This window comes from Epinephelus lanceolatus, chromosome 7 (assembly GCF_041903045.1).
Source record: "Epinephelus lanceolatus isolate andai-2023 chromosome 7, ASM4190304v1, whole genome shotgun sequence".
Lineage (NCBI taxonomy): Eukaryota > Metazoa > Chordata > Actinopteri > Perciformes > Serranidae > Epinephelus > Epinephelus lanceolatus.
In genome coordinates, this window is record NC_135740.1 from 22,282,009 (window position 1) to 22,303,004 (window position 20,996).

Genomic DNA, 20,996 nt, shown 5'->3' on the forward strand with positions numbered 1-20,996 from the left:
ATGCTAGATTTCAATGCTTTTCCGACTTCAAAACTCCGACTTACGAGTACAACTGAACGAACCATTAGTCGTAGCACAAACACGGGGCTATCAATGGATCAGCTGTGCAGTCTTATTAACCGAGAATTACGTGGAAAATTGAACACCTTGCTTTCCCAACTCAGCAAGGATCTGCTCCAGCCTTTCCCCTTCTTGAATCGGTGTAATATGGATTGATCACTGACAAGGCTGCTGCCATTTCAACTTTGTGCTGCAATGTAAGTTAGCCTAACTAACAGAACACTGATCCTCTTTTTTACCTATGTGTGGGGGTGACAGTGGGGGGGACGGATCGGGGTCACTATAAATCTGGGGGGGACACCCCGTCCCCAGTGCCATCTGCGCGCATGCATGTACGCTACAAAGGGAATGTGTCTGCACCTATGTTTCAAGCCTGCATTTTATCATCCACCAGTGGGAGCATTTATTGGTCAGGTAATGCACAGTGCATTCTGGGAGATGTAGGTTTTATACCTCAGGAGCAAAAGCAAATTCCACAGCCCTTTTTCCTGTTTTCTCTGGTCATTTAGCACCAATTTCAAAAGTATTTGCACCTTTCTACTGCATAGACAGCCTAGTTTTATGCCAAGACCATCTTTCCAGCAGTACTTATTTAATATAAACCCATTTTACACATTTGCTGCAAGAAATGTTGTTGGCTAGTTAAGTTTACATTTTGCGCTTCTCACTACAACTGCTGGCCTTCTTCTTCTTCTTCATTGCCTTTGTTGGTGCATTGCTACATTTTTTGGCAAATCAGTGAAATGGCAGGAAACCAAACGCAGAATGTATGCTTGTTCATACCTGTGCACACACAGAATAGGCAATGACTCATAAAAACATTGCTCCATAGCACCACTAGTGGTCAAAAGCTCCTCAAGGTACCTTTAATGCAGTTACAGACTCATAATCTGTTTGCAGTTCATCATCAACTGAATTTCAAAGTTCATTCTTGATCTTGACAACAAGTGACAAGTTAACTCAAGGTGCATACAGTAACTGTTTTGGGGGCTTTTTATCATATCAGATGATCTTCATCAATAGGCAGAGCTTGCTCAGTTGGACGAAAATCAAACATGGATGAAAATTTCATGCTGCACTCATGATATTTAACCTGCCTTTGGCAGGCTGTCTTCCAATTATTAATTAATGATAAAAACTGGCTTAATTTCCAAATTATGATGTTGACAAAAAATTCAGCATAAAAGTTGTCACTCTGACTACAGTGGAGTGCTGTTGCACCTCTCTAACCCTTTTAATTTAAGTACCCTTACACCTGGTCTGATCTCGTCCAGGTAGTCCAGGACCAGGTTGTCATAAGCCAGCTGTGCCTTCCTCTGTGCCGACTCTTTCTGCATGTCATCAGATGTCGTCTGTGTCGATATATGCTCCTCTTCTTCTCCCTGCCCCACTTTACATGCAGAACCGCAGCATGCAGTCCCCTTGGTGATGAGGCGGTCGAGCGGTTTGAGAGAGCGCATCCACTGGGGCAGGAAGTCCCAGCTCTGGAGCTTAGTAGGCAGGTGGTGAGGACTACGAGTCTGCATCACATTTACCATGGCGATGAAGACGGTCACACCAAGGAAAGGAGCCCCAACACCTGCCATCACCCTCCAGCCTGCCAGCGAGAGGCCCAGCACAAGCGAGGGCAGGAGCAAGAAGCAGAGGAGAAGGTACAAGACTGCAAACCAGCGATACTTGGCAGTGCGCTCACCCAGGACTCGAGCCATCCTTATCGGCAGGCGCGTGACAGGAAGAGGATACCACAGCAGAATGCCAAGGACGTTGAAGAAGAGGTGACACAGAGCAATCTGCAGGCAAAGAAAGGAGAGAGAAACTGTGTGAGTGCTGCAGGATGCAAGTAACAGTCAGTGTGTGTTGGTATGTACATCCTCAGAGAGTCTACATGAACTATTTTGTCATCATGTATCATTAATTCTATAAACCAGTAACATGAGATGTTTTTAGTTTCATGTCAACGAGAAGACTAACAAACAGTTTTCCCTGAGGCGTCCACTTAGTTGCCTCCAGCCTATTTATGCATAAACCCATGTTCATAAATATACATACAAACATTATCATAATCTACCATCTGCAGATAATTCTCCCATGTTTTTTGCTCGAGTAGGGAAAAATTATATTTGTGGGGCTCCCTTAGTGTTGTCTCGCTGTCTGTGTGCATCCTCCCCTCTGAGAGGCATATCAGTGGAAAATATATTCATGAAAATACATTTTGCCTTCAAAGTGGGAGGGTAGTGGTAATGGTGCCTTTACTTTTCTTTTTTTTCTCATTTTCCTGCAGTTTTTAAATGGCTGGTTGTATGAAACACTGGCTTACTTGTATGGCAGCTGCTAGCTTGTTCCCAGGACTGGCCAGGGCTGCCAGCAGGGCTGTGGCAGTGGTGCCGATGTTGGACCCAAGGGTGAGAGGATAGGCCCTCTCCAGACTGATCACACCGATACCTGAGGGAGACGACAGGAACCAAGGACAGTAAATAAAGATGGATAATCAGGAGGTGCTACACATGTAGCTTTTGTAGTATTTACTTCTTTCTCAGAAACTAGTTTTAAACTACATGTCACATTCACACACACATTCACACACTGGTGGCCGAGGCTACCGTGCAAGGTGCCACCTGCTTTCAGCTTAAACACACACACACACACACACACACACACACACCCATGGCACATTAGGGAGCAATTTGGGGTTCAGTATCTTGCCCAGGGATACTTCGACAGGCGGACTGCGAGAGGCTGGGATCAAATTGCCAATCTTTCAATCAGTAACCAACCTGCTCTACCTTCGGAGCTGCAGCCACGATAAAAGACGTGTGACAAAGACAAGTGTCAGCAATGATAAATGTGTCAACGCTACACTGCTCTATCTTGTAAAATGGAAATCTTTGACTGGGATTACATTTCTGAGCAGTCGATAAAATCTAAATTCACTGCTTTCACAAGGATAACAAGCCGTGTAAAACCACAGCGCTGACAGAAATGCAGAAAATGTTTTAAAAAGAACAATTTGAACTGTTCATACCACTCAAATTATATCACAGAAAAACAGACAAAATATAAAATCATTTGTACTTGGTGTTTAAACTGAACAAAAGCCAATTTTTTTTCAAAAGCAACAGAGGAATTATAGAGGCTGAAATATAACTTTGCCAGATAAGATGACTAACGACTATCAAATGAGTGGCTGCTTGACAGCAACTGACAACCAAAGTAGGTCGATGCTGCTTTAGCATCTATCTGTGTAGTTGAAACTGCCGAAATTGTACTCTTTATTTTATTTTAAAGGTTCTCTCAATACGTGATGTGACAGCAGTGGTTGAAGGGGAGGTGAAGCTATAATCTAAAGTAAAATTAACAGAAATATTTAATGAAGTATATCTGCAGACTGGAAATCATCCATGCCTCTTGCCTTTTAGCTTTCTTCCCAGGCCTCTAACTATTCCTGTTTAAAATGAAACATGATTCCCATCTCACATTTATCAGTGAGTAGCAGGCTGATGACTCAGTCATCACTGATTTTATGTGCTTCATTTAGCCAGTGGCATACAGTGCCGGTTCTGCAAAATGTTCTTACAAACTCCACAAGACTCAATCAGTGGAAATAAGCAGATTTATGTCCTTATTTGGCCCCATCTAGATGGAAAATGAGCTGTAAGCAAACAAGGAAATCTGAGGTATTCTCCTGCTAGTATGAGGACACACTAAATTAAATTAGTCATTAATTACATGACAGGAGCAATTGGGTAAACCTTTGTTCAATGTACAGTTAATAATTTATAACTGTAGCAGTAAATGTCTGTTTAGAGGTTGTGGTGTTGGAATTTATAACTTGGGGGATAAAACAGTGGCCTTGGAAACAGCAGCCCACTTTACGAGCTGCTTGATTTACAGCAGCAATTCTTCCAGGTTTGATTGACAGTAAAAATTATTTGCTGCTGTTTTTAGTCGTTCTCTCTCTGCTATGGCAACTTTAAGGTAAAGGTAAAGGTAAAGTTCCACTGATTGTCACACAACTGAATGTGTGAAATTTGTTCTCCGCATTTGACCCATCCCCTGAGGGAGCGGTGAGCAGCAGCGGTGCCGCGCTCAGGAAACATGTGGTGATCTAACCCCCCAATTCCAACCCCAACTCCAAAGATCTGGTGTGTTGGATTTAAAGGCATCTAGTGGTGAGGCCACAGATTACAACCCACTGAAACTTCTCCCAGGTGCCATGTGTGTAGGACAGGGGTCGGCAACCTTTACTATCTAGAGCCTCAAAATAAAGGTAACACAGCCTTTTAAGTCAAATTTAGCTTATCAACATTACTATTAGATCTAAATAAGCATTCATTAATATGTTTTAGCAAAAGGTGGCAACATGAAGTGGGCTTTTTTTATTATTATTTGTTACTTTACTTTGCAGTGTTGCCAATTAAAGCAAACAAATTTGTCCAGGCATTGTTACATTTTCTATTTTGATTTTGCCTCTTTCAATTTGGAATCTACAGCTAGCCTGGCTAGGCAGACTGAAGACGACTGCAGCAATTGCTAGTGATGTTTTTAGAGGAAATGGCGTCAGGCCCAACATATGATGCACATTTTAGTTGACGAAATGTTTAAAAACATTTATTTTAATCAGTGTAAAGGCTACGCATTTTTACAGTTGAAGAATGTAAGAATCACTTTAGGCCTACAACAATAAATTAAAATTTAAATAACAATAATAATAAAAAAAATTAAAAAAAACGGTTATTCATTTTCTGTCAAAGCCACAGGGAGAAACTGGAGAGGGGCTAAAGAGCCACATAGGGTTTTGGAGGAGCAGGTTGCCTACCCCTGGTGTAGGAGAACTGCAGTTGTTGACACAAAAATGTGAAATGTGAATGGCCCTATCTAGAACCAGTGTTTGGTTTGTCCAAAGAAACAACATGATGGATTCCATGGGAGAGGACCAACTCCTTATGTCGCTATAAATGGCTCATAATAAGGTCACAAAAACACAACAGTTCTTAGTTTCAGGTGTTTACACACTATTGAAAACATATTATGAATATTATATTCCATTTCTGCCAATGCATTCAGGCTTGGTCAGTGGCCCTACACGTCAAACTATGATGCTCGAGTGTCAGTTTTGGATGCTCAGGGACCCCATGTCAATTTACACTTGTTACATGCATCGTATCTTTTCCAAATAAACTTCCTTTTTCGCAGGAAATGTACAGTTTATGCTTGTGACGGTCTTGTATGTAGGTAAAACATTTTGTTTTTAGGTTTACTTCCATAGATTTAGGCAACAATAGCACATTGTTAGGTTTGGAAAAAGGCATCATGGTTGGGTTTAAATAAGTACGTTTGTTACTAATGTAATTTAGCATCACATGACATACACTGCCTGGCCAAAAAAAAAGTCACCACCAAAAAAAAAGGTCATACACTTTAATATTTCGTTGGACCGCCTTTAGCTTTGATTACCGCACGCATTCGCTGTGGCATTGTTTCGATAAGCTTCTGCAATGTCACAAGATTTATTTCCATCCAGTGTTGCATTAATTTTTCACCAAGATCTTGCATTGATGATGGTAGAGTCTGACCGCTGCGCAAAGCCTTCTCCAGCACATCCCAAAGATTCTCAATGGGGTTAAGGTCTGGACTCTGTGGTGGCCAATCCATGTGTGAAAATGATGTCTCATGCTCCCTGAACCAGTCTTTCACAATTTGAGCCCGATGAATCCTGGCATTGTCATCTTGGAATATGCCCGTGCCATCAGGGAAGAAAAAATCCATTGATGGAATAACCTGGTCATTCAGTATATTCAGGTAGTCAGCTGACCTCATTCTTTGAGCACATACTGTTGCTGAACCTAGACCTGACCAACTGCAGCAACCCCAGATCATAACACTGCCCCCACAGGCTTGTACAGTAGGCACTAGGCATGATGGGTGCATCACTTCATCTGCCTCTCTTCTTACCCTGATGCGCCCATCACTCTGGAACAGGGTAAATCTGGACTCATCAGACCACATGATCTTCTTCCATTGCTCCAGAGTCCAATCTTTATGCTCCCTAGCAAATTGAAGCCTTTTTTTCCAGTTAGCCTCACTGATTAGTGGTTTTCTTAAGGCTACACAGCTGTTCAGTCCCAATCCCTTGAGTTCCCTTTGCATTGTGCGTGTGGAAATGCTCTTACTTTCACTATTAAACATAGCCCTGAGTTCTACTGTTGTTTTTCTTCGATTTGATCTCACCAAACGTTTAAGTGATCGCCGATCACGATCATTGAGGATTTTTTTCCGGCCACATTTCTTTCTTGAAGACGATGGGTCCCCACTATCCTTCCAGTTTTTAATAATGCGTTGGACAGTTCTTAACCCAATTTTAGTAGTTTCTGCAATCTCCTTAGATGTTTTCTCTGCTTGATGCATGCCAATGATTTGACCCTTCTCAAACAGACTAACATCTTTTCCACGACCACGGGATGTGTCTTTCGACATGGTTGTTTAGGAAATGAGAAGCAACTCATTGCACCAGTTGGGGTTAAATAACTTGTTGCCAGCTGAAAGATAATCGCCCATGCAGTAATTATCCAATAGGAGGCTCGTACCTATTTGCTTAGTTAAATCCAGGTGGCGACTTTTTTTTTGGCCAGGCAGTGTATGTCACACATGTCATGTGACATAGCTTACATCACTAGTGTAGTATGCTAAACATACTAGCACGCTATGTTATTATTAAAATAACTTTTGGTTTCTCACGGGGCAAGAACAACAGTCTCCCAGGTGAAAGTCCGGAGGTTGTTTGACCCATCCACCCCTCTTACCTCCCACCTTATGCTGACTTATTTCGCTTTTGGTACTACAGCAGTTGCTTTGAGCAACAAAATATGCCGCTGCCCAGTGCATCTCATTTTGATGCTAAAGAGTGCCGTTCTGCGTTGGTATCTGACACAGAGGGCCACTGTCCAAGCATCGGTATTTGACGAGTTGGATAGGTTGTTTCTGCCAATATATCCCCTTACAGCCTACACACTGGACCTTTAAAACAAAGTGATCCCAAACTGACATACAGTACACTGCATGTAAAAGATCGTCTGAGCTCTCAAACGCAGTGGCAAATCTCAAATGCCAGAAGCATAGTTCAGGCATGTAACATGATTGATCGCCACCTCTGCACATTGCTGGCCAGCTCAAGGATGAGATCTGAAACTCTGCACACTTAGAGTCCAGTTTAATAAGACATTACAAGAGACTCCACGAAGGCTTGCACCAAATAAAACATAACTGTGGGGTCAGGATGTGAAGAAACTTAACATCAGTCCAACCTTCAGACTGGGCAGGTGCTGGGATCGCCCCCGCATCATAAACACCAGGATCAGCCGACACAAACAGGAGAAAACTAACTGAGCAGCAGAGTCAAGCTGGACAGTGAGAAACAGGTGTGGCACTCAGGTGGGCAGCGAGCACCTGAGGTTACGTTATTGGAAAAGTAAAGTCATAAGTATGAACAAGCTCACTGCTTTGGTGCACTGTGAATTATGTTTGAATTTGCTTTGTTCCTTCTTCATCTACAGTGCCATATCCTTTGATCCTACACACAGAAAGCACATAGACATAATGTGTCACATTGGCATTAGTCACACAAGACTCCCACTTTGAAGCCTTGTACACTTCTACTGAATCACAAAGTAAAGTTGCAATGAAAGACTATAAAGTGTTATGAATTACTAAAATCTTATATGGCAATTAAGGTTGGTTTCCATCTATATATTGATGTAAAACCAACGAAAGTACCACCAATTACCCGTCAGGCTGCTATGACTAACCATCCAATTTGCCTGCAAGTATTTCTTCAGAGAGAATAAAGTGGTGGACAACTGCCAGGGATCAACTAGTCATTTAACATCACTCATATATCTCTTACACTTTAATAACCAAGCAACGCCGCCTCAGGTTTCACACTCACACAGAGGTGATGACACTGTACAAGGTTAAATTGATATTGTTCAGCTTTTAATAGCTCGGGGTGTTTGAAAATGGTTTGACCTCCTGTGGTCACTGAGGTGGGTGGTGGTCATGAGGAAGGAAGATACTGCACATCCAAGACACTAAAACAAAGCCATGCAGCAACTTGATCTACTGCTGTGTTCACACTTTGGCTATTAGCAGCCACTTAAAGATGCAGTTGGTGACTTTTATAAAATACTAACTTTTGTCATATTTGCTGAAAGTGTCACTACATCCGCACAGAAGTACAAGAGACAGACAGTCTGAGAAAATATCAAGTGTGTTCTCCCACTCCGTGTGCTTCTGGCATGTACTTGAATCCGCCACAGCTCACAGAAAACAACCAATCAGAGCCTATTTTTGATCTCAAGTGTTTTCACAAACATATTGAAGTGCACTGTTTAGCTGTAAAACATAAATATATAAAAAGAACTAGATACGGCGTCGGAGGTGGGGCCCCGTTCATTCCTATGGGAGTTGCTAAGTGGCGTATGAAGCTGAAAAAAGTTGACGGCCGACTTACGAGAGAATTGTCGCAGCTTCCCTCGGAGCAAGGCTTTTTACGTCACATGCTGAGCCGCACGTTTTGTTGCTTGCTCACGTCCATTGCCCCGAAAAAGGCACATTCTCTATGAACAAAAGTAGGCAGGCGGCATATTGCTGCACTCCCCGATTTTGTTTTATACTGCCAATGCTGAACGAAGACTGATTGGGCTTTCCTGGAAATCTGCACAATTCCTGTTTAAAAAGGGCTAGGCTATAGATTGTATATAAAGATAGATGACATTATAGCTCCCCAGAAGTAAAGCCGAAACATCTGGATCGCCCCCTGGTGGCTGGCTGCAGTACAGGTCATAAAGCCCACCCTCTCCATATTAGTGTATGGGACACTGGCCCACTAAAACTAAAAGTACACATCACATTAATTTTTCCTGAAGATGGTTCTGTGTCATTATCACACTGCTGTATGTTCAAATGTTCATTTTTCTGATGAGTTTGGTTTTTAATTAGTTATTTAATACTATAAAACGGCCATTTTACAACATCACTGACAACTGTGTGAGCCAATTAGTGGGCTCACGTTCAGTACTGCTGGTCACAACACATTGGTCAGACAGGTGTATGGGAGGGGTACTTGATACTGCGGAGGTTGATACTGTGCAGACTCTGGCTCCAAATGACGCCACCAGAGCAAGATGGCAGCGGCCGTATCCTGGATAATTTAGCTTCACTTCTGTATAGTAGTGGAGACGTGTTGTCTATCTTTATATACAGTCTATGTTTCACGTGCAGTAGTGCCATTTGAATTACTACAAGGAGGCAGTGTAACACTTTTTTTTTCACAGATTATCTATCTTATGTACTACCGTGTGGATATAGTGACAGTCTAAGCAAATCTGACAAAAAATATTTTCATAAAAGTTACCAACCGTAGCTTTAAGTGAGATGGACATAAGTGCGAAAACCCTTAAGTGCTTAAGGTCACTGAGAATTTATGACGTTTTAATGCTATCCTTAAATGTCATGACAGTATAAACAAATCCAACAAAGAACAAAGAGCGTTTGTGTGAAATCTTGCAGCAGCCGATAAATACTGTGATTTTACAAGTCACTTTGCTCTCTTTGCTGGAAGCAGTCACCCACTGTGAACTCACTTTGCATGTCATCGCTGAATCTTTAACTATGTTGTTTATTCTCAGTTCTGGTGTTTTGTAGAATAAAACCACACGGTTTCGCAGAAAGAAAAAAAAAGCATTGGAAGTGTTGCTCATGCACTTAAATGTACTTAAATTGATTATAATGAATGCTAAATGTGTCTGTTTATTCATTTGCCTTCGAATCTGTCATTTTAGTTTTGACAGATGTTGGTACTACATAACATTTTGGTGACAGCAGGGTATGTGTCATAATAAATGTCTCATGTCATCATACTTTATACAAGTTTAACACACCGAAATAACAAATGTATGAGGCTTTAATGACAGAGCATAACAAAATGTCATGTTTATTGTGTGGCATATGTATTTTCTGCACATAGATGTCCATGCTTTTAGGCTTTGATGAGTTTTATCAACTACACATTTCTCATGTTGACATTGTATCTTGTATGTTTTAACTTAATTTCCATAGAATATAGTGTATAATCTGTCATAAGCAAAAGCATATTTCACCCACCTATTAGGGGAGTCATGGCTGAAGTAAACACAGAGCTACTCTGGACCACAAATGTTACCCCCGCACCCACAAACATGGCCATGTACCCTGACAGCCACCCACATGGATATGGCAGGTCTGTTGAGACAAAGAGAGGAGAGACTGAAATTATCCACATCAGTGCACAAAAAAGAAACACATCAGTACTTGTATCTTCACAGCCTGTTTGCTGTAATTTGCATCCAAAGCAGCTTATAAAGGTTTTCTTGGCTTGTTTGCTCATTTGAAAACTGCATCTGCATATTCAGCTGCTACATGTTGATACACTGTGTAAAATCTTGAGCGGTTCAAGAGCACGCCCACCTGTGTTGATGACTTTATGGATAACCTTTGCGACTTGGCCTTTAAGGAGAGAGTTGAGCAGCTTGACCAGAAGCATCAGACAGGTACAGAGGACAGCCAGAGAGCCTGCCAGTAGAATCAGGCCCACTGTGAGATCTGACAGCCCGGAAGACACAAACAAATGCTTACCTGCAGAGTGACAGGAACAGCAATCATGAGGAAATTATCCAACAACACACATTTTCTTTAATTTTTAAGAAGAAAATGCTACTAGATTAAATTGTATAATTCACAACAGAGGGAGTGTTACAGATAAAATTGAGTTTGAACTCACACTTCAGTGATGACTGGGACAAGTCATGACTGGGGCCACAGTTTGCAGTGCTCACATTATCAGTGGGCTGCAGAAAGGAAGAAAGAAAGATAGAAGCATCTGTGAGGAAAACACAAATTAGCAACACAGTTTTCACTGGCGACAGCGTCAGGCTCTATTTGGCGCCAATGTGTGACACAATGTGTCTGCGTGTGCAGGAGACAGCAGCGGAGACGGGGCCATTACCATAACAAGGTCAGTCTGGCACCATTCTTTCACCAGGCTCCTGTTCCTCATGTCCTCATTTCCCATGGCGATCCCTGTGATCACACACTTGTCCAGCTGAAGGTGAAAGGAGAAATATTTTTCATCCTTAAAGTTCAGTGAGTCAAAGGAGAGCAGGGTGAAAGTATTAAAACCTTCAGTCTTTCCACCAGAAAGCCTGAGTTCAATTCCCATCACAGCTGTGCTAGACACTGCTGCTGTGTTCACACTATGGGCCAACAGCTACAGTGTGGCCTCAGCCAACTTTGCTACATAACACAGCACCACAGCTAGAGACAAAAAATATGACTGGTTGATACTACACTGCATCACTGGAGCGCTGGAAAAAGTCGAGGCCAGCTCAACTTTGATGCTGTGAGCTCAGCATCAGGCAGTGTTGGGGAGTAACTAATAATAATAATAATAATAATAATAATATTAACTTTATTTATATAGCACCTTTAAAAACTAGTTAAATGTAATTAACCCTGAACAATTTCAGGGTCACCTGACTCTCCTGAGTTTATTTTGATTTTCTAACTAATTTGAGCAGTCAGCATCAAGTACCATACATCATTCTACTCAGGAGAGCCTGACATTTCAGTCCAATGCATTTAAAGTCACAATTTTACATTTCTTTGTCTGATAATGGATACATTTAAATTACAGAATGAATGTAACTATAATCTGCTACAGTTACTAAAAAAAATGTAATTAATGTTACTAATCAGGATGTTGGTGATAACAAGGAGGTTACATCTGAATATATTATTTTTGGTAAAAAAAAAAAGTTTATGTTTAGAAAATAACATGTGTTCTGTTGCTTTGGATCTTTTTCGCTGTGCATGAACACTTTCTTTTGGCATACCTGACAATTTTATGTTTCCAGCTGACTGGTTTTAAAATTACATAAGTGTATTGCATTCACTCGACAAATTAAAAAAGCCCTGTTTTTCTGAGTAATTTATTTATTTTTCTGTTTTTTGGAGTATTTTTTCTGTTTTTCGGAGTAATTTATTTATTTTTCTGTTTTTTGGTGTAATTTTTTCTGTTTTTCGTGATAATTTTTTTTCTGTTTTTTGTGGTATTTTTTTCTGTTTTTCGTGGTAATTTTTTTCCTGAACGAGGAGACGAGATACTTCAAAATCTCACGAGAAGCTCCCACATGGCACCTGCAAGTGATCCCTGCATCCATGGTAACTCCTGGTCATGCATCCGTGCTCCTGCTCCTAGACAATTTCAACTATGGGATCAATAAGGGTAAGGCACATAATTATTTAAGTATCTCGTCTCCTCGTTCAAGAAGAAAAATTACCATGAAAAAACAGAAAAATAAATAAATTACTCCGAAAAACAGGGCTTTTTTTATTTGTCAAGTGAATGCAATGCGCTTCCGTATAAAATGACACTCTTGTAGAGGTTTAAAAAAATAAACTTGATGCCTATATAGCTAAAAGAGCAGGTTAACCTAACCTCTGTAATGTTAGCATCCACAGCTGGCCTCTGCATAGTGGGGAAATACTGCACAGTGGATGTGCTAGTTTTATAATGGAATCTGCAACCCACAAGTCAAGGTAACCTGTGCTTGCAACACATTCTCACGCCAACCTTGCCACAAAATGATGTTTGGTCATAGACTTTCCATGTTAAGATATGACATGCAAGGTACCTTGGGTTCCCTGGTTGTTGACATTCCAGGATGCTATGTTAAGTTCTTCCTTTTACATACCTCGTTGGTACAACAATGCAAATTGACGTTTTTTTCTTTCAACAACAAACACACGTGGTTATGTTTTGCCAACAAACACACATGGTTGGGTTTAGGCAACAAAAGCACGTAGTTGAGCAGAGGAAAAAAGAACGGGGTTTGGCTTTAGAATCTTATGGGAAGCAAACACCGGCCTTCCGGGTGAAAGACAGTAGTTGTTGGACCCATCCACAACCCCTCCCATCCGCTCTACTTGGACTTCTGCCACCTTAACTTTCAATGTTGTCCCACTGCGTTTCCCCCTGACACCGCTGGGCACTGCTATTGTTTAACGTGTATCACGCCGATGTGAAAGGAGGGCTTTATTTGTCAGTGTCTGATGCCGGAAGTCACCAACCAAGTGAGACTGGGTTGATGCTTATTGGCCTGCAAAGCCACTCTGTGACTGTAGGCAGTAAGCTAGTTAGCCATAGACTGTATAACAAAGATTGATGACATGACAACCAAAAACATCTCAATTACCGTCTGGTAGCTGACTTCAATAAAGGTCATAAGCCCCGCCCCCTCCACTTTAGCAGATAGGATATGGGCCAAACTAAAAAGTTAAAGTAAGTAAGTCAATCCTAAGATGATTTCTGTCATTTTAGGTACTTCTAATTGCACTGCTGTACATAGGCCTACAAGTTTTGGTTTTAATTAATTATTTGATGCTATAGAAAGGGAATTTGGGGTCATGATTCACACCTACGCCTGCCAATCAGGTCGGAGATCACTACCGTGCAGACTCTGACTCCAACCTATGTCATCAGCACAAGATGGCAGCGGCTGTATTCTGGATATTTTGGGGGGTTTTTGTACAGTCTGAGTAAGTGGAGGAACCTTGTCCATCTTTATACACAGTCTGTGGTTAGAGCAGATAAAGTCAATGTGTAAAGTCAAATCCTTACACTTATGCCTCTGTGTTTTTGGTTTTGGAAAGTAAAAAAAGACACCCAGTATCACTCTTTCTACAAAATCCAAAGATTGACAGACCTGCCATACAGTTATGGTTGCTAAGCTGTGATTGGACAATTAGGCTGCTGTTTAAAGGAGGTATTTAATAAATCGTCAGTCACGAAACTGATCAATGGGCTGCTAGTTTTACCTGTATGATGAGCTTGGTGACTGGCTCTGTGATGACCTTGAGCAGCTCAGGTGCTTCCTCCCCCGGTTGAAGCTTGAAGCTGGTGACCAGCAGGTGTGACAGCCGAGCCATGAAGCCACTCAACACCTCCAGCGGCAGCAGAACCAGCACCGACAGCCAGTTGAAGCAGTCGTGGATTGTTGCCCCAGCGAAGGCACTGCAGTGGATTGCAATTATTTTTTGTGTTACCTAAGGTCGGCCATCAGCGTGATCAACTACTCCAAATGATTGCTTGTTAATCTGCTTTTCGTGGCTCAACTTTTTTGAAAGTGTGTGATGTAATGAGCATTTTATTTTGACTCAGTGTGTGAGTATGTTATGAAAGTTTAATAAATCATGCTTATTTTACCAGGCACAGATTAAGCAACATGCCATCTGTTCAGTGCCTTATATTTTCATGCCAAAGGGTTACTGGTGTGGGATCAATGTGGATCGGTGCCATTATTGTCACTGTTGTAGAAATTACACTCAAATGGAGGCTGAAGCAAAGAGGCAGCGAGCAGCTGCTAATGCTTTCTCTTCACCCTCCTCTGCTTTCTCTCTTGCACTTTCAACACTTTTATCCTCCTTTCCTCCATCTAGACCACTTATCTTCTTCACTTTTCTTTTTCAATTTCTTCTTCCCTGCTCTTCCCCTGCACTCATCCTCTGCCTCGCCACCTTACTTCACTCACCGCTCGAACTCGCTCCTCTCTGCTGCTTGCATCATTGCCACTATGGTGTTCGTGACTGAAGTCCCAATATTGGACCCCATTATGATCGGAACGGCTGACCGCACTTCTAGCACTGTGAAGTGAGACCACACATACATTTCACTTGGAAGTTATTATTCGTAAAAGTATATGCATATACAGTGAAAACATTTCAAACAGGTAAATGTCTGCCTTCATTGTGAATGGTAATGCATCACGCACGTATTAATAAGACATGACCCTCCGCAATTCAGTGTGGAGCAGGAGTTTTAATAGGGATGAAAGGCGATCGTAATTTGCAGACAAGTGGAGGCAGCTTAGCCTTCACACTCTGCAGGGATGTTCATTGTTGAGAATGCCTTTAATGATGATGACCTACAGGACACATTCGCTCATACACACATCCATGCCTTTTCGGTCTCTTTCTCTTCGATAATTGCATATAATCTCTCTCCTAAGGTCTCTTACAGAAAGGATTTAGAAGCAGAGAGGCAGCTACTGCATACTGATATCATTCACCTTAACCACGTAGACGAAGGAGGAGAGACCTCAGAGCCTGCGCTCATTAGAAACAGACAGGTCATAACCTCGCCACGTAATGGTCATATGAGGCATGATAAATTAGACTGACCGAGATGGTGGGAGATTACAGGGTGTGAAATTGTTTGATTTCATTATTTCTCTGACCCCAAATCCAACCTGTTGGATTACGATAATTCTCAGTTGGTTTTTACAAATGGCCAGTCAGTCAGTGTGTGGTAAGAATCGCATGAAAGGAAGATTAAAGTCCCGTAAAACGGAAGTTAGAGTCTCTTTAGTTTCTATACTGTGAGGTATTTCCTAATCAATCGAGCGTTGAAGTTATGAGGTGGATTTAAATTAATCCTTCGTATTTGATTGGACCACCAAAAGTGGGGGGGCTTAGAGTTCAGTAGAGCTACAGAGAACTGCTGGGTACACACCAAGCGGCAGACACTGGGGCTAAAACATGAAGCCGACAGGAAGTGCCATAACTGCACATAATTAAGGGCATGGCCACTTTGAGTGACAGGCTGTCTGCCAATAGTGTCCTTGGCTTCTCAGTCACATCCACCCCTCGCTCCTTCACAGCTCAGACCTCTCACCCAAATATGGTCACTTCTGGCTCCAAAATCCTAAAGATGCTGACACACCAAACCGACATCAAAGAACTAGCGGGGACGAAAGCCAACTGTTGCGTCGTCTATGTCACCTCGCGTCACCCTGTGTCAGTTGCATTTGAACACACTACACGGACTACATCCGACAGCCAAGTGGCACGTATGTTCTGCGCCTGGGTGAGAGAGAGCAGAGTGAGAGTGTGATACATCCTGTCAGCAGAGGGGTTTCCTATCTGTGCAGCCGAGCACCGCAGCCCCTCCACGGACTATTACATCCAGACGGTCCCGGTGTTTCCTCCGCAGGCTCCACTTCACTCAGCTGCCCGATAAACCCGCTGCTTCTTCCCACTTTAACCTGAATAACAAACCAGGACTCGATGCTTCGGTTGGATCCAAACGGAGAGCCGGGGCTAGCTCAGAGGCTAGCGGAGGCTAACTGGCTGTGCTTCCCTCCGGTCATGCTGTAGCTAACGCTCCGCTAGCCACTCCCAGCTAGCTCCAGTTTGTTATTCAGGTTAAAATGGAAAGAAGCAGCGGGTCTGTGGGCAGCTGAGTGAAGTGGAGCCTGAGGACGAAGCACTGCACCCCGGTTTCACTACAGGCAGATTCACTCGCTACAGGGGCGAGTAAGTAAAACCTGAACAGCCAATCAGAGAGATCTCTCTCACCGACAAGCTCCGCCACCGATTCAACATGCTCAATCGGCCGAAAAGCTGTCACAGATTTCAGCGATCAGACACTGAGGGGACTACATATCTCATCTAGCCTGGGAACGCCTTGGGGTCCTCCAGGAGGATCTGGATAGCGTTGCTGGGTAGAGGGACGTCTGGCGTGCTTTGCTTGGCCTGCTCCCCCCGTGACCTGGCCCCCGGATAAGCAGATGAAAAATGAATGGATGGATAGATGTCACACCATTTCCTCAAGTGAATACCTTCTAGCCAGAGGGCCCATAACAATTTTGGGGAAACAGACACACATGGACTTAGCATACTGTTACTAGCTCTGTAACTAGCTCTTTTCGGCTAAATGTTGCAGATTGATTGATGGGTGGATGTCATGATATTTTTGGTTGAAACTGGTGGTGGCTTACGTTAATTTTATCTTTTTATTCATTTGCTATTATTTCATTTTATTTCATTTTTTTCTCTTTTGTCTTATTCTATTTAATGTCTTTTTGTGTTTGTCTAGTGCTGCTGTGGTATTTGAATTTCCCCTCTGGGGGATCATTAAAGTATATCTTATCTTATCTTATCTTATCTTATTAATAATTAAGTCGTTTTCATTAAATGTAGAGGATAATGCTGATGATATTTTAAATTTTTCTTATTGTCAAAAAGATCCCATTGAAAGACAAAAAAAAAAATAATAATGTATTCCAAACCTTATACAGTTTATGATGAGCTGCAGACACATCAGTGAGCCATGAGCCATGAGCACCACCTGACATGCTCCCCTTTGCTTTTGATGAACACAGGCACTGTAGTTTATTTTGAGTCAGTCCCACATACACCTTTTGGCTACTGAAAATACAAGAGCATCAAATGTGTATTAATCCACATCTGAAAATAGTCCCTGACAAATGCTGTATTTACTCCTGTTTGATTAAAGTTTGATAAAAACTACAGTGCCCAGGTGTTTCAGGAAATCATTTTTTGCCCTTTTAAAACTGAAAATTTGGATTTCAAGCACAAGATTTTGTCGTTGGTGAGAACAAATGGGCCTGGAGTTGAGAACCACAGACAGGAAGTTGCAAAGTATTGAAAAATCATGGGATTTGTTAACAATACGACAAATCTAAAATAACACCAGCCTTGTCCTTTAAATTATGTTACAAGGAGAGTGCACGTCTGCTAGTTTAAACTTGACTGCTGGTGAACGCTAATGTAGGTTATGTGTATATTTACAGAGCTAAATCTTCTTCTGTCTTAATACACATTCATCTGCCCATATTTATGCATTTGAGCAAAACCATATTTGCTAATTTGGTCCTTAATGCTTCGCAGCAAATCATGTAGCATAATTGGCTTTATCCTCCATAGGCCCAGCACAGCATGACATGGGGCAGGGAGCCAGAAAACCAAGATTATAACCATAAACCAGAAATTAATTAGATCTATTTGTTATTGCCACGTATACACCACGGGGGGCTTTTCTGTATTTATTACTGTGTTACTGTTTTTCTATTTACTATATGTTTCCATGTAAAATAATAACCTAGAGAGACACAGGCATACAGTGTATACAGTACACACACACACATACACAACATATATATCAGACTAAATGAGGCCAGACATTTCAGAGTCTTATTTAAAACCTAAAATAACTTGTGCTATGATACATGGTGCTTGCACATTTACACATACACACACTTTTATGTGTCTACTCACATCCGGAGGCCACGAGACTGACGACAATGGAGGTGGAGGTGGATGAGCTCTGGACTAGCACAGTAACCAAGATTCCCACCACCAACCCTGCCACAGGGTTAGACAGCACCGCATTGTCCTGGAAAATGTCCCCAGCCACTTTACCTGGTTAAATATGCCGCCCACATACACAAAGAAACACACACACACAAAAAAAAATGCTGGTCTCAGACATGACAAGGTTGCCAAGAGCAATGTTAAACAAGATTCAAACTGCTTGTTTCCCCAAATCCAAAAAGGTCAACCTATGAAGCTTTACGGTAAATTACAGAGCACGGCTCCGGCAGGACAGTGTGAACTGTTCTGCAGTGACTCACTTATTTGTCAAACATCAGCCGGCTGAGTCACTATCAACCCGCTGAGGGGGCAGTGAGGGTTATGGTACTTACCCCCTGCTAACTGGAAGGCAGAGCTCAGAGTGTCCAAAGAGCATACAAAGAGAAAAAGGAGGATGAGGAGGAGAGGGATCTTGGATAGATTGATAAGGAGCTGCTTGATCTTGTGCGGACTCCCTCCTGTGGTCTGTAGAGAGCTGTCTGTTCAAAACAACAACAACAACAACAAACAGTGAGATGCTTTACTCTCACAAGGTCTCCTACAGTGGAGTGGAAAGTTATCAAAAACTATACCACGGATGAGACAAAAATGTTTATGTGTCTGGACACTACTTTGCCCTATTTCTCATTCTTGTGATTTGTGTGTTGCAGATGAGCGATAGCCCCAGTAAGCACTCACACATATAGAGAGCAGAGCCATCTGACATACTACATTACCCATATGCAGTCAAATACTGCTGAGTGACAGCAGGACTTTGCCTTTGTTGCCCAGACTGCGTGATCCCACTGACCCTGTGTGTCTTTTGAGCATGTCCTTATCTAATGAGCATGCGGTTCGGCTTCTGCTCTTGTTATTTGCCTTTCCAGAGAGATCAGACCTGCTGCCAACCCAGGACGTGAACGCGTGATTCTCCTCTTCACACCGCTCTTGTACCTTTCTTTTTAGGGAGCATGTCTGCCTCCCTGAGCGAAGGTTTGCTGGAGCCATGATTGGTATGTTGCTTGGAACACTCGAAGCTGCTACTGAGGTCAAGGGTGGAGCCGAGACCAGACTCCCTGTCCTCCTCCTGCGGGAGCTTGGGCTGTGAGGAGAGCTGAGTGCCATGCATCCTCACCCCTGATAACAGATAACAAGAGTTTACAACTGGGGGAAGATCAGCTCTGAAGTATTTCAAAAACACAAAAAACAGAATGATGGGAACTGAGAGTCACCATTGCAGTTGAGTCCTGTGCTCCGCCCAGAGGACACTATAGTTATAGATCGAGAGGACATGGTACCTTGGATGCTGTGAAGAGACATGGAGGCAATTAAAATCACAGGATGACACTGTTGGAGAGGGAACATGCGAGACTGATTGTGTTTATCAGCCACCTGCAGCAGGAAAAAGAAACCAGAGGAGACCAATATATCTGCACACAAGGCAAGTCCACCCCTCACCACTCCACTGAGATCAGACAGACAAGAAATTAGAGGGGAACAAAGGCGGCCTATGTTGGCTGTAATTGGCATCTGTCCTTGATTTGAGGTCAAATCACACACTTAAACTAAATACACCGTGAGGCATCGTCTCGCCTCTCAACAGATGAACGCCTTGTCAGAATCAATAAGGAAACATCAGCATCCATGTAACTTGTCTTGTCCCCCGTTTCCTGCAGCTGCAAGTCGGATCTTAAAGGGACTCTCCACTGTCTATAGAGCAGCGACTCCCTTCAAAGACTTTCACGCTCTCGGTTTAAAGAGAGCCGTTTTTCCCCCTTTTCATGTCAGCCACTTTGCCATATTTTGGGGACTCCAGTGGAGGAGGGAGTACTAATGCGTCTCTGTAAAGCAAAGAGGATGGAAGTGAGTTCAGTAATTACAGCTGTCCAAATTATAGTGATTACAGTCGCTACATCATTCCCATTCTGTGTGGCATCCTCCTGCAGGTTCTGATGTGCATGAGAGGCCCCTGTTAGCATATGTACGTCGGTTCTTATGTGGGAGGGTGTGAGACAAGTTCCATAGATTGCAGCTGAATACACTCTGAATGTACTTTGTGTGTGTGTGTGTGTGTGTGCGCGCGTGTGTGTGTGTGTGTGTGTGTGTGTGTGCTGAATGTTATCATCTAATTTACCTGTCCCCTCTCATCTGTTTCTCTCTGTACTATTTGTGAGTTTGCCTTAAAGTCACTGTGACTCACATGTATGTATCTCCATGCTTCCTTCCAAAATCTTTCTACTTGAGTTTTACTTGAAGAAGAAAAATAAAAGGATTAATGAAACATTTAGTTGTCAGTGAGTGATGGCTGATGTGCCAACATTTTAAAGGATGTATGAGCTGTTGGTCCCTCAGCTTTAGATAAAAGGCCAGTTTTCCATTTGAAATAAATTATTCATCTCAAATAACAACCGAAAGCTTTGGTATTGACTGATTCTTCTTTTATTTTTAATAAATATTTGATATTGGCATATGCAGTTAAGTATCTTACCTTGCCTCAAACAGTCTCAGGTGTTGTGTGTGACCCCCCCCCAGACAGAAAAGCATCAAACCAAACTGTGAATCATCTTTAAATAAGCTCCCAGGTAACACCTCCTCTTGTGTCGATTAACTTGCTCCATCATCAGAGGTCTCATTGTTAATCAATAACACAAAGCTTCAAGCTAATGATGCATGACTTGGGAGAGCACTTCGTG

General features: G+C 42.4%; 1 protein-coding gene across 3 annotated transcripts; it reads right to left on the bottom strand.

Annotated features, from left to right (window-relative positions):
* Positions 1–898: 898 nt before the first annotated feature.
* Positions 899–20,831, bottom strand: slc34a1b (solute carrier family 34 member 1b). Of its 3 annotated transcripts, none has more exons than XM_078169295.1 (13): positions 20,792–20,831; positions 19,536–19,609; positions 19,258–19,440; positions 18,657–18,803; positions 18,229–18,372; positions 14,682–14,793; positions 13,969–14,164; positions 11,099–11,194; positions 10,874–10,940; positions 10,561–10,665; positions 10,219–10,335; positions 2,378–2,502; positions 899–1,850 (listed from the first exon to the last, which is right to left on the bottom strand). In XM_078169295.1, exons 2-13 carry the CDS (start codon positions 19,594–19,596, stop codon positions 1,260–1,262), a joined length of 1,944 nt encoding a protein of 647 aa, XP_078025421.1. In that variant the 5' UTR covers positions 19,597–19,609; positions 20,792–20,831; the 3' UTR covers positions 899–1,259. The 3 variants fall into 3 exon arrangements, with proteins under 3 accessions (XP_078025421.1, XP_078025420.1, XP_033488518.1); XM_078169294.1 differs by having other exon boundaries at positions 10,561–10,695; XM_033632627.2 differs by having other exon boundaries at positions 10,561–10,728.
* Positions 20,832–20,996: the final 165 nt, after the last annotated feature.